Consider the following 13,348-nt stretch of genomic DNA (forward strand, 5'->3'; position numbering starts at 1 on the left):
CTTTCTGATCGAACAAGATACTGAAGTTGAAATCGTAGCATTATTTCGACTACTTATCGTGTACACAGACACAAAAAAAATAAAAAAATAAATAAAAAAATAAAAAAACACACATCATTGTAAAATCAATACATTCATCGTTCCACTCAGAATCTAAAAGTAGGGGTTCCATGATAATAATGGACATAAAAAGGGTTCCACGAATAAAATAGTTTAAGGAACACTGCCTTATACCATACTTGAGTTAAAAACTCTAAATCGTTTAATTCAGAGTTTACATAATATTTGGAGCCTGATGTTTTAGTTTATTTATTGCAAGGTCCATGCTACTTATGCTACTTAATGATATTTTTGCCCTATCGGCTCCTACCTTAAGGATTACCATAACTTAAATAAATGATATTCCGATCCGTATTAATATACCATATTTATGTTTACATTTTTATGAACTGATAATATGTCAGGTGATTCTTTTATCATTAAACAATATATTGAAAATATAAAATATATAAGTTTAGATGAGAGGAGAAGTGGACAAACATTTCGCGGGGTACCCCGTACTACTCAACTCCACTCATCTAAACTTTGAATAATTATAACTTATACACTACTCGCCCCAAATTCGATTTTCATGTAACAAAATACTAAGAAAAATATTCTGCTTTGGAATATAAAATTAAAACCTAATGTTGTCACTCAAAAAAGTAAAAAACTTAAAAAATTATTAGGATAAAAAAATATTTAAAAATGTAATTTTTTAAGAAAAACTTTGTTTTATAAGCGACTTGAAACTGTGTAAAAATATACTTTCAAAAAAATTTACACTTTTTGAAATAGTGAGTGTTCAATGATAAAAGAATCACCCGGTATATATATGAATAGTTTCTTAATTAAACAAACAGTCATTTTATATACTTATTGAATTTGGGTGTTAATGGGCTTTAATTTGGGGATTCATGTTAATATAATATATTATTTAAACTGACGTGAAACTTCTTTACAGAGGGTACAATAAAAATAGATTATCATCCTTCATGACACTGATTTCTATGTTAATAAAAAATAACCTTTGTGTATTAATGATAATATACTAAATTAATGGCAACTGAAAACTTAATTTTTATATTTTTCCTATACGAACCTGATATTTGACTATGGCAGGCGATAATCTTTTTTGTTCATACCCTCTGTAAAGAAGTTTCACTTTATTCAGCACGTACTTGCAATACACACATTTTGTTTTAAAATTCTTATGAATAATGGCAAAAAATCTTTTCTGTCTATAATAAGAGTAACCCCAGGCGACAGTTAGCTTTTGTCTGGTTCTGTCAAACCACGCTCATCGGTTTAACAGGTTTCCGACAGTCATCTATGGCCAAAAAAATTATTTACCGTGTTAATCTTAGCAATCCTAGCTAGATAATAATAATAATAATAATAATAATGAACTTAATTGCAACAACAACATAAATAATACTAAAAAGAATGATATAAAATACCATAGGTTACATATTGCAGCAGATGGTTGATAGAATAATAATGTGATGAATGCTGGTTACTCTATTTGAGACAGAGTAAACTGTTATAATTTATAGTATTTTTATATAATAATATATAATATTTTTTTGAATTACAACAACTATGAAACCTATGAAGAAAAAACATTTTTTTGTTAAGAATCCAATTTTATCAAAATGTTAAACATCAAACTCATAACAGAAGATTATGCATATAATATATTTTTAGTACTTTTAAATTGCTTTAAGAATAACTTATAAAAATTCTTGTAATACATGTTCAAGTATCTTGCCTGAGAAACAAAAATTTCCCAACCTAGCACATATTGACTATTATGACCACCCTCAATCAGATTAAATCAGAGGTTTTTCTCCAATGTGCAATAACAGAAAAAAACACATTTTTAAGCCAATTTACAATTCTTGCTTTACTGAGAATCTAAAATAATAAATTAAACCGTACTTTTATAAATTTGTTTTTATTTTTTTTCAGAAATGCTGAAAAGTCAATTTTACCTATACAAAGAAAAACAAGGTAAAAAAATTGCGCATATGTATTTTTGATATTTTTTAATTGATTTAACTTATAAGGAACATTTAATACATTTCGTATGAGAAACAGAACTTAAAATGTTATCAATATAAATCGAAAAAAACAGTAGAGTTGAATATATTCGACTTATTGATACTGTTTTGTTACCAAGGTATTAAGAGTGCTGTAATAAGATTCATTAAGATACTGCATGGGTACTTTACTTTAAAGATTATCTAGATATATAAAACATAAATTACAGAGACAAGTATCTTAAGATACGTTTAACAGAACACACTATTTTCTTCATAAAGATTTTATAAATTAAAAATATAGAGTTACATTGAAGTAACAAATAGAAATTAAAGTAAAAATAATAATATTAAACAGTACTTTTATAAATTTGTTTTTGTGTTTCAGGAATGCTGAAAAGTCAATTTCACCCATTCAAAGAAAAACAAGGTAAAAAATAAAAATTTTGCTGGATGATAATATTGATTATTTTTAACTTATGTTTTGATACCAGGTTCTTCATTTTTAACAGAAATTTGTTTTCTCGACAAATATTTAAATGTTAAATCATGCTGTTGTTCATAAAACATAGTCAACTTTATTATTTTAAGTGTTAAAATCTTTTACTAATGAATTCATGCTTTTATATTAAAATTATTAATTTGGTTCATTAGTTTATAATTTTTATAATTTTATATTAAGTGTGAACTAAAGATATGAATTCCATAATATAATAAAATAGGTATGATGGCAACAAACCAATTTTTGTATTATGTTGCGCAAAGATGGCGATGGTCTTTCGCCACTTTTCATTGGTTTAGGTAATATCATAATAAGAAATTTAGAAATGCGAAAGATCAGCGCCACTTTTTGTCAGAGTCTTGGTAGCGGATAAAGAGGATGCATATCACAATGTGTGCATCATACCTAATACCTAGTTTATTATATCATGGGAAATTCAACTATATTCACTAATAATTCTAATTAAAATAATTGCTGTGTATTGGGTACTAATGTTTATATTTTTTTTTTATCATTTAAAACAATTTCATACATTTTTATTTAAGTCAACAGAGCTAAACCAATTCACACTAAACTTACTTATAAAAAAGCACAATTTCTTGCTATAATTCTATGATACCCAAATCCCACCATCCCTGACTAAAAAATATCATCTCAGATTGATACTCGATTGTTGACTTACCATGGCACACCTTATTAAAATGAAAAGACTCCAACTAAACCATTTCCCTTTTTTCCTCGATTGTTTTAAAAACTGCCCACTGAAAAATGTCTACTTTTCACCCACAAAGTAATACTAGGCAATTACTAGCTACCAGAAACCTCTCTTAAAACATGTATTTTAGATTCTGAGCTGAACTGAAAACAAAATAATTAGGTAAATAGGTAAATCAAAATACCAAAAAGTTTAAACAGGAATGTAGATAATATATAGAAAAATATTTGTATTTATTTTGTTATTAGTCTCATAAAATTCAAGCTACTTGTTTAACAACTGATGCTTGACCAAATAATTACTATCTAGAATTAATAATACTTAAAAGATGATTTCTTAAAATTATTAAATATTAAATTATTGTAGTTAGAACTATTCAAAACAATTTAGGAAAAATTCAATGTATCAAAAAAGAATTTAAGGATTTATTAGGATATTTAGAATGACCGGGCTGTGTATAGCTGCCTATCTTATATTTGTTAACACATAGACTGCGTATGTCCTTTTGCAGTTTTCACTCAGTGTGAATGATAAAAGTAAAATAAAATAAAGAAACTGCTCATAATGACGTATGTATACATATTTAAAAACGCGTTTAATACATGCTAAATAATAATAAAATAACATTCAGTCATGCGTAAGGAATTTCAAACCATTTATTTTAAATGTATATTAGACGCCATATGGCGTCAAACATGTTACTGAATGATACTTATGATGCCAATTGGCGTCAGTACGCAGTCAACATTTTAAAGTTGCTCGGTTTACCCATCTAAAAAAAAATGTTATTCTTGATGTTTGATTTACGTATAACTGTAAGATTGTACTATAGATGATAAAGTATCAACAATTTACTTAAACCACAGGATTTTTTTAAATATTAAAAATACTAGAAGATATATTGGCCGGTTGTGCTATGTTGTTTTGAGGTTACAGAGTAGTGCGTAACAAAAGTTACTATATAAGATATTAAATATTTCAAAAAAAAACTAAACACTTAAGACAAATTATAGTCCCATTAACATACACATCACATACAATACAACAAAAATCAAAAAAATATACTTTTGAGGTAAATATATTATTGTGTAAAGCAAACAACTTTAACATGTATAAGATAATCAATTATGGTTAGCCCGGCCTAGTGACTTAACATGTCATCAATCAATTCCTCATAAGTCATTACTCATTGTATAATGTGAATAGAAACGTTAAACCTATACCTTTTTTCATAGAATTGAACATTCTTTCAAATTATATAAAGCTTATTTTTTGTGTTTTGTGCTCATTATTTATGAAGCTAAATATTTTAACTTTGTTCAATGTTTATGTTTAATATTATGACATTTTTAACACATACATTAATTTTTATTTTAGAAATGCAGCAAAACAAGCCGCTCCAAAGGATAAAGAGACATTTATTTCCCCTCGAGTACTAAGAGTCAGGGACAAGAAAAAGTGAACGAATGTTCATGAATATTTTTATGTGTATTGTTTACGTTAATTTAATATTGTGTTACTAATTGACTTTTTTCTTAAGAATAGATTTTTTTTTTTTAATATATTCACTGTACAAGTACAAGATATTAGGGTTAGAAATATCTATGAATATTTTTTTTTTTAATTATTACTTTTAATATAATTAAGTGCTAAACTTGTTTAAGCGATTATTTTAATTAACTGCAATTTATTGTAGCTAAACTAATTTTGTCAATCATGGTTAATTATATTTCTTTAAATTTTGTATTATTCCGTTGATTCATAAAACGGTTGTTTATGTAATTAATTATATACTATGTGTCAACAAAATATTTTAATTTTGATTTATTTTGGGCGATTTGGAATGTTTTTCAAAAAAAAATTAATTTACTGCATAAAATAAATTCTTGTTAAGTATACAATTAATAGAACTTGATATACCAATTATTTCAATGTTAATATTTATTATGGAACCAAACTATAAGGGGAGTGTCGCTGTAATTTAATAAAAATTACAACATATTTTTTTCAAAACTGAACTGCATTTGCCATTTAGTATGTAGATGAACTTGGTAATCTAAATGTCTGTGTGACTTTTATTATTGAAATAAAGTAGAAATAAGAATACAATTGTATTTAATTTTTTTAACATTATGTATGTAAAGTTCCTTTGAGTGTTAGACCCTAGTTCATTCAAAAACACAGTTAATTTTAATTAAATATTATTATAAACATTTTTTAATAAAATACAATATAGGCCAAACTGCATATAAAGGTAAAAACCAAATATACCTTCTGAAGTAGCTACTGGCTACTGCCTACCTTCATTGTTTTATTTTTGTTCATTTACAATAGTTAAGTTTTATAATATAATATAGAATCCTTGATGAAATATTATTGTAGTATTATCATCGATAGTCATCTACACGTCATCGTTATTAAAATGACTACTAAGTATAACCAGTAGACACTGCCCAGACATTTTCCAATGGCCAATATCAAAGAATTATTGTTTTATTTTTATTTTTACATAAACTTAAATTAGAAATCTTGTCACCAACTCAGACTTACTTATTGAGTAAATTGTTTTTATTTGTCTATTTGTATACATAAGCTCTGTAATGATGTGTAATAATAGCATAAATAATAATTATAAAAACAAAACATTTGCAAGTAAAGAATAGATTTTTCAGTGGCTACAAAGTAGTGCTTCAGGCTTCTAGAAAATCCAATAACTATAATAAATCCTTTATTATTATCTGGAGGGTTACTTCAATTGGTAACAATCTCATTTATCAAGTCTTAATTTAATACTTAGTATCAGCATTACATAATATTTAATTTATGAAACCAATCTATATTGTGGTGGTATGATGTTTCTTTAAATTCTCGTGGTACCTATTTAAAAATTTATATTCCTATAAAATTCTATTATCTTATTTACAAAATGTAACATATACTGGCATTTAAGGAAACATAGTAATTGCTTATAGCCCACTGTCTTCTACAGTATAACCATGACCTTATACTACTAGATAAGCAACGAGTGTACGGAAAATGTGACAAAGTAGAGGGTGCTCTCTGATTACTCAATATGATGTGTGGGGTAGTATGGTAATATATATATATAGATTATTGTCGTCAAGACAGACTATGTCTGCGAGATGTTACTCCACTCAAAATGCTGGTGATATACACAGTTCTTGACTAGTAGTATAAGGTCTATGAGTATAATACTAAAGTCTATAACTAAAATGATCTTTTGATTTAAATCTGTGTAACTTAAATATCAAATATAATAAATCCTAACAAGTAGACCAAAAACATAAACTTTTAATTACCTATATAATAGATGGTATGAAATAGAAGTTCTAGCTGAGTGTTATTGATAGATTAACTTACAATGTCGAGATCTAAGTTTATTTATAATATGATAGTTAATTAAATCAATGATAAGGCTGATTTATAGATGCAGCCAAATTAAAACAATGAGTTATTCAACATCTTATTTTTTACTCAATAAAGTTCAACATAATACGGGCCAGAGTGATTTGGTTTATTGAATTCACAACAGATTTATCAAAAAATAATAATTATGTAGTGACAATAAATCAAAAAGAACATTTAAAAATTGTTTGAGTTAACGTTTACAGAAAGAGAATACAAAACAAAATAGTTGGATCAACAATATGAAAGGATTTCAAATAATACTTAAATAAACAAAAAATATATTTTAAACAACCATACAATTGTATGAGTTATACCTGCTATTATATACTATTGTATAAATAAATATCATTTTATAATATTTACTTTGAGAAATAGAAAAGAAAAGAGAATAATGTTATTAGTTTTACTGAGAAAAACTATTGAATGAAATGATAAGGAGAAAAAAATAATGAATTTTAAAATAAAAATGTTGTTTTGTTAAAAGCTTGCCAATAGCAATAACGTTTCAATGGATGATAGGTGGGGTGAGGAGTTGAAGTCAAAGGTATTTAAAAATATTTCATAATTTCAGCCGTGTTAAATTTAAACTCTGGCCAGGGACTTGTTTTCTTGATTCTGCTTTTATTTTCAGTCACCTGAACTGTGGCAACAGTATCCTTTTGCACAACTGGGGATTTGGAGACGTCCAAACATTGAGGAAACATGGCGAAGAATTCTTTAAGTTTGGTTTCCTAAAATTCATAAATTGAATTATCTAATATTTATTATACAAGTGTAATCATAATTTACACTAACCGAAATCGCATTGGGTTCAGCTAATGTAGTTGCAGGAGAAGAAGGTTGCTGTATAGGTGTACTTGGTTGAGGTGCTATAATTTGAGATTTTGGCGAACTGTATCGTTCCGGAAACATAGCGAAAAATTCTTGCGTCTGAGAAGTCTAAACATTTTTTTTACTTAGCAAAATTATATTTTTAGTTTGATAAGAATATACTTACAAGAAAGCTTGTATTTTCTTTTTTTCTATCCGGAGTAAAAATGATGGCGGGATCAATTAATTCTAAAGTATTGGGCGGCAATTTAGGAATCACTGGCACCGATTTAGGATTCTCGGGCAATGATTTAGAACTCTTTTGTGCCACTGACTTAGGATTTTCCGCCAGCGATTTAGAACTCTTTGGAGGCAATTTAGAATTCTTAGAAGGCTGTTTAGAATTTTTGGGTGGCTTCGCATTTTGTTTTTCTTTTATTCTTTTTTTAACCACCCAACTCTTCAATTGTCTACATAATGAGTAAAGAAAATATATATATTGTTAAAATGATTTAAGTAACTAAAATAAAATAAATGTGCAATAAATTTGAATTAAATTATTACCTGATGAATGGTAATACCATGTAAAAGGAATGTTTATTTAAACTCTTGGCAGCTATATGATCTCTACGGTTAGATGGCAATTTATCTAACGCAAACCACTCAATTGATCCAATTTCATTCCGAGTTTGAGGAGAAAATTTTGTTTTCATGCTGACTCCAGGCACTATGTATAATCTATTGATCTGATCATTCAACACAGTTTCAATGTAATCATCCTTGTTAATCACACTGCCAATGTCATAACCAATTTCTTCATAAACCTTTAAATGTTAAATTTATTGAATTAAACAATCAATTAGACATTTTTTATTAACCATTATTTTTACTTCTCTAACTGCACAGTTTAATGGATCCTCGTCTTGGTTCACTTTGCCTTTTGGGAATCCCCATGATGTTTTGGTCCAATAACTTTGGACCAACAATACTTGTGTCATATCTTCATTTAGTAGAATAGCACCATACGTTGGTACTGATCTTTTATATTCACGCCATTCTTTAAGCACATCCAAAACCTGGGATTCACGACTTCTCAAAAATGGTATGTGCTGCAAGTAATATTTAATTATCAGTTAAAATTCAAGACCAATTTTTATTTGTTTATTAAAAAGTTCAAAATGAAAATATTTAGACATATATCAGTTGTATTTAACAATTGCTTGGCATATAATAGGTATATAATATAATCTAGGTATTTTTTCTCTACTATTTAATTATATAATATTATAATGGTATTAAAAATATATAAAAAAAAAGATGGGAAAGTGGATTTTGATCTGCTGTACAGTAGGTTACAAGTGGATCCCTGTAATGGATGGTGTTAAATTTGAATTCAATGATATAATATCATTGTATACGAAAACGATTCAGAGCAAAGACGGTCGGTCGGCCTATGATATATTACTAAGTATGATATTATTGTGAATAAAATAATTTATTTATCTAATTACGAGGAACCTTGTTTTAAATTTTTAATTCTTAGCTATAATTTGTAAATTTCCAATTTGATAAATGTTGTCAAAAATAAGAAAATGAAATAATCGCAATATAAAAAAAAGGTGGGTAAGTGGATGTCGCTCTGCTGTACAGTAGGTTACAAGTGAATCACTGTATAATGGATAGTATTAAATTTGAATTCAATGATATAATATCACTGTATAAGAAAAACGATTCTGAGCGGAGACGGTTTGTCAGTCTAGGTATTAGACGACATACCTATTATAGGTATACTTATCTATAGTATTAAAAAAAATTGACCTATAATAGATATCAATAATAAATTCCAAATTAATCATATCACAATATCCATTAGTAACGTGTTATACATCAACAACAAACCGTGGTACTATCATAGATATATAATTATAGTATACTTTAGAAGTTTCAAGTACCCACAAGTAATATTATACAATCACAACAAAATAACTAAAATAGTTAATCCAAGTTTTTAATATGTAATTTCGTCCAAATTTGAACTTAAAATGACTATAAAAATAAACTGTGCTTATGTATTTCTTAGAATTTTTGGTAACAGAATTAAATATTTAAGTGAAATCTTGTTTTAAATTTTCAATCCTTAGATCCTTGAACATTTTATAAATTTTTAACTACAAAATAATTATCCAATTTTAAATTTGATAAATTTTGTCAAAATGAAATTCAAATTCAAAACTTCAAATGCTTATAAAAAAAAAGTGTGCCAATGTATTTTTAATATTTTACAATTGCTATTGTAACAATATATCAGGAGCCTTGCATTAAATTTTCACGCATTTTTACCAAACAAATAAAATTTTATTGATATTTATAGAAAAAAAAATTGAAAAAATTGAAAAATGACAATGTCCGTAAGCAACTCAAAAAGTTATTTTCAAATTTTTATCGTGTATAGAAAATTTTAATATAAACATCCAGTGAAATTTTCAAGTATCTACAGTCATTCGTTTTTTTAATTATAATAAAATAAGAAATTTGTTACGTAAGAAATCGAGTGAATATCAAATGTTGTAAAAATATGAATTTCAAACGCTCATAAAAATTTAATTTGAGTTTCTTATAGACATTTTTTTTTTTGATAAAGGTAGATTAACCTATAAGGAATCTTGTATAACATTTTAAAATCTTAGTTCTAAAAAGAAAAATTTTTACTAAAAGGTGATGACAGACACAAAAAAAAATTTAAAAAAAAATTTAAAAATAAATAAAAAAAAAAAACACACATCATTGTAAAATCAATACATTCATCGTTCTACTCAGAATCTAAAATCAAGTGAATATCCAATTTTCTAAAATTTTAACTTCCAGCGCTCAGAAATTCTTTTTTTTGCCAAAGGTAACATGAGGGTAAACTTACTTATAAGTAATTTGTATTTTACTTATCTTGAATTTCTAACTCAAAATAATTTGCAAATTTTGGTGATTTTTATGTATTTTTCTTATTTTGATTATAATAAAAATCTATGGCTATGTGTTTTTAATATTTTTCCACTGTAATAATATATTAGGAGCCTTGTTTTAAATTTTCAAACTTTTTGAACCAACAAATAAAATTTTATTTACATTTATAAAAAAAAACTAAAAATTTCAGTAAGCAGCTCAAAACAAATCATGGTGTACAGAAAAAGCTAATATAAACATTTAGTGAAAATTGCATGTATCTATGGTCAGATCATGAGGTTTTAGAGTTACACCAAAAACCAAAAATGAATTTGCGTAAAAATTTCCGTTTTTCTGGCGCTTTTGAAAACTACTGGGAATTGTAAAATTTGGCCTCCCCAATGCACCAAATTGATTCACTTTCCCATTGAACAAGATACCGAAGAATCATTTTTACTGTTCCAAAAGGTGATGTGACAAAAAAATATAAAAATATATAAAAAAAAATAAAAAACACATTGTAAAACCAACATATTCATCACTCCACTCAAAATCTAAAAATCAAAAACAACAACATACTAACATTTAATTTTTAAAAACTAATGGCAATATAATGTAATGATTTAAAATAAGCATACCAAAATGAATGAATTTCAAATTCAATTGCATTCAGTTGTAAGATACTTGTTTGTAAAAACTAATAAGTAATAAACTAATAATTCATAGTCCATCCACCGCAAAATATAAAATGTAATACTTTGTTACCAGTCACCTAATTGAAATTCTAAATATTTCTTTCAAAGAATAAACTATCATTTATTAGGATAGCTGAGTAAAGAATATCAAACTGTAAATAAAACTGTTAGATAAATCATAAATGCAATACATTTATGAATTTTACACCATAATCATTAAATCAATGATGTTAATCTTAGTAATCATACTTATGTGAAGATATCAAATATATTTGTTCCTAATATTATAAACATAGGCTGTGGACTGATTAGAAATATATAAAAATAGTGGGAATTTCGTAAGAATTTAATGACATGTTTACTATTTTTGTAAAATTTATTAACATTTAATATCAACTATTTTATAGTTAAAGGCAAAATTATCTTTTTGTTCAATATCATCATTGTTAAAATCATCAACATAACCTATAGTTAAGTATAAGTGTAGCTATGACATATCAATATCTATTGTTTAAATTATAGAAAACTTCAAATGGCAAATAGTACATGTATCTGTAATGTATTCATCATTAATTTATCATTTGTAAACAAATAATTTGATATGATTAACTTTAATAAAAAAAAAAAAAAACTATAATATTTACATAGTTAATTAATGACCCTTATGAAAATCAAACTATTAACATTACCTAAAATTATTATTTCAAAATGTATACTTGGCTTTAAATAGTAAATTGTCTAATCAAGCATAAACAAAATGAAATATATTAAATTCATATTATTTTTTTATAATTTCAATGGATACATATAATTATTATTATTATGTTAGAATGAAATATTATTTTAGGATTATAGTCTTATAAAAATAATGTAAATTTTTACCCGGAACATATGTAATGCAAATTGGTTGATACCATATGGTTTTAAATTATGTTCATCACAATAAAAATCGATGTAAAACCAATGGGCCAATTCAATTTGGAAACAAATCCGTATCAAATTTTGTCGTTCTACCTCAGGAACATTGATTATAAACCGACTGAAAAAACAACAATAACAGAATAAATAAATGTCACGTCACCAGCAATAATATAGTTTAAATGTTACTAATACGAACCAGCTAAGGTCATCTAGAATTTCCTTAGTCAACTTATTCTGTATCATCTGGTCTCCTTTTTTTACGGTCACTGGCTTCATTTCGATGATCATATTTGTCAACGGATATGTAAACTACTATTGTAGTATATCAGTTATATAGGTTCAATGAATAAATACAAATATATATATGTATATATATATAAATATAAATATATACGCGAATACGCAAGTACTTATCGAATAACAAACACGTTTATTTGTAAACACAATGCAAAACGGTTTTAATATATATAAAAAAAAAACGAAAATACGCACTTGTCTTTTTAAAAAATTAACAAAATGTGTCGTAACTTTAATATCACACTGGTTTAATATTATAATATAATTTAAAATTATAATTAATAATTACATGACTAAATGCTTCAGCTAATACTGTGTCTCCAATCACTAAGTCCCCGCGTGTACGTTATGTTCATTGGTATCGGTACGTTTTAAACACAGGATGGTCGACACGGCCATTTAAGATCGAAAATTTTCCCAACAGGAAGAAGACAGAGTTACAGACTCGGGCGATTGTTATTGTTGTGCACTCCTCGTTCAGGGCGCCTGCTGCAGCTTGTTAGTTGCGAGTTGCGACGCAATTTCTTGACGTCACGATCAGCATCAAGTAAAAAGAGAAAGCCAACAGCTGATTCATCGTATGGTTTCCATACATGATTATTCCCGTACTGCGGTCACACTGATGATAGAAGGTACCATCATAGAACAATAATTACCATTATAACATTTTTTATTTTATAAATACCTGATACCATGATAATAATAGAATAAAGTTTATTACATGTACTCAGTGGCGTACATACGGGGGCCACGGAAGTTGATTTTTTGATTACAGTTATTGTTATTACTTATTGATAATTAATATTATTATTCAGTTTCTGTTGTAGACGTTGTATACTTGTGTTATTATTACACTTGTATTAAATCATTGAATGAATAATCTATAATCAATGGTAATATCTATTAATTAATAGATTATATTTACGTCTACCTACTATTTACTATTTATACGCGGCCCATC

General features: G+C 26.5%; 2 protein-coding genes across 3 annotated transcripts in view; one reads left to right on the top strand and one right to left on the bottom strand.

The window, feature by feature from the left end:
* Window positions 1-5,404, top strand: part of LOC100163547 — a 19,363-nt gene extending 13,959 nt beyond the window's left edge. The window contains exons 9-11 of one of the 2 annotated variants that reach the window (XM_001947704.5): window positions 2,011-2,052; window positions 2,470-2,511; window positions 4,676-5,404. In XM_001947704.5, coding sequence (XP_001947739.2) covers window positions 2,011-2,052; window positions 2,470-2,511; window positions 4,676-4,760 — 169 coding nt within the window. In that variant the 3' untranslated portion in view covers window positions 4,761-5,404. The remainder of the gene's footprint in view (window positions 1-2,010; window positions 2,053-2,469; window positions 2,512-4,675) is intronic. The other variant, XM_008186159.3, reaches the window with a different exon arrangement.
* Window positions 5,405-6,812: 1,408 nt separating this feature from the next.
* Window positions 6,813-12,909, bottom strand: LOC100162814 (m7GpppN-mRNA hydrolase). The gene is made up of 7 exons (XM_001951344.3): window positions 12,287-12,909; window positions 12,052-12,208; window positions 8,428-8,646; window positions 8,102-8,361; window positions 7,725-8,007; window positions 7,523-7,666; window positions 6,813-7,458 (listed from the first exon to the last, which is right to left on the bottom strand). Exons 1-7 carry the CDS (start codon window positions 12,376-12,378, stop codon window positions 7,276-7,278), a joined length of 1,338 nt encoding a protein of 445 aa, XP_001951379.2. The 5' UTR covers window positions 12,379-12,909; the 3' UTR covers window positions 6,813-7,275.
* Window positions 12,910-13,348: the final 439 nt, after the last annotated feature.

The sequence above is a fragment of the Acyrthosiphon pisum genome, chromosome A2 (assembly GCF_005508785.2).
Source record: "Acyrthosiphon pisum isolate AL4f chromosome A2, pea_aphid_22Mar2018_4r6ur, whole genome shotgun sequence".
Lineage (NCBI taxonomy): Eukaryota > Metazoa > Arthropoda > Insecta > Hemiptera > Aphididae > Acyrthosiphon > Acyrthosiphon pisum.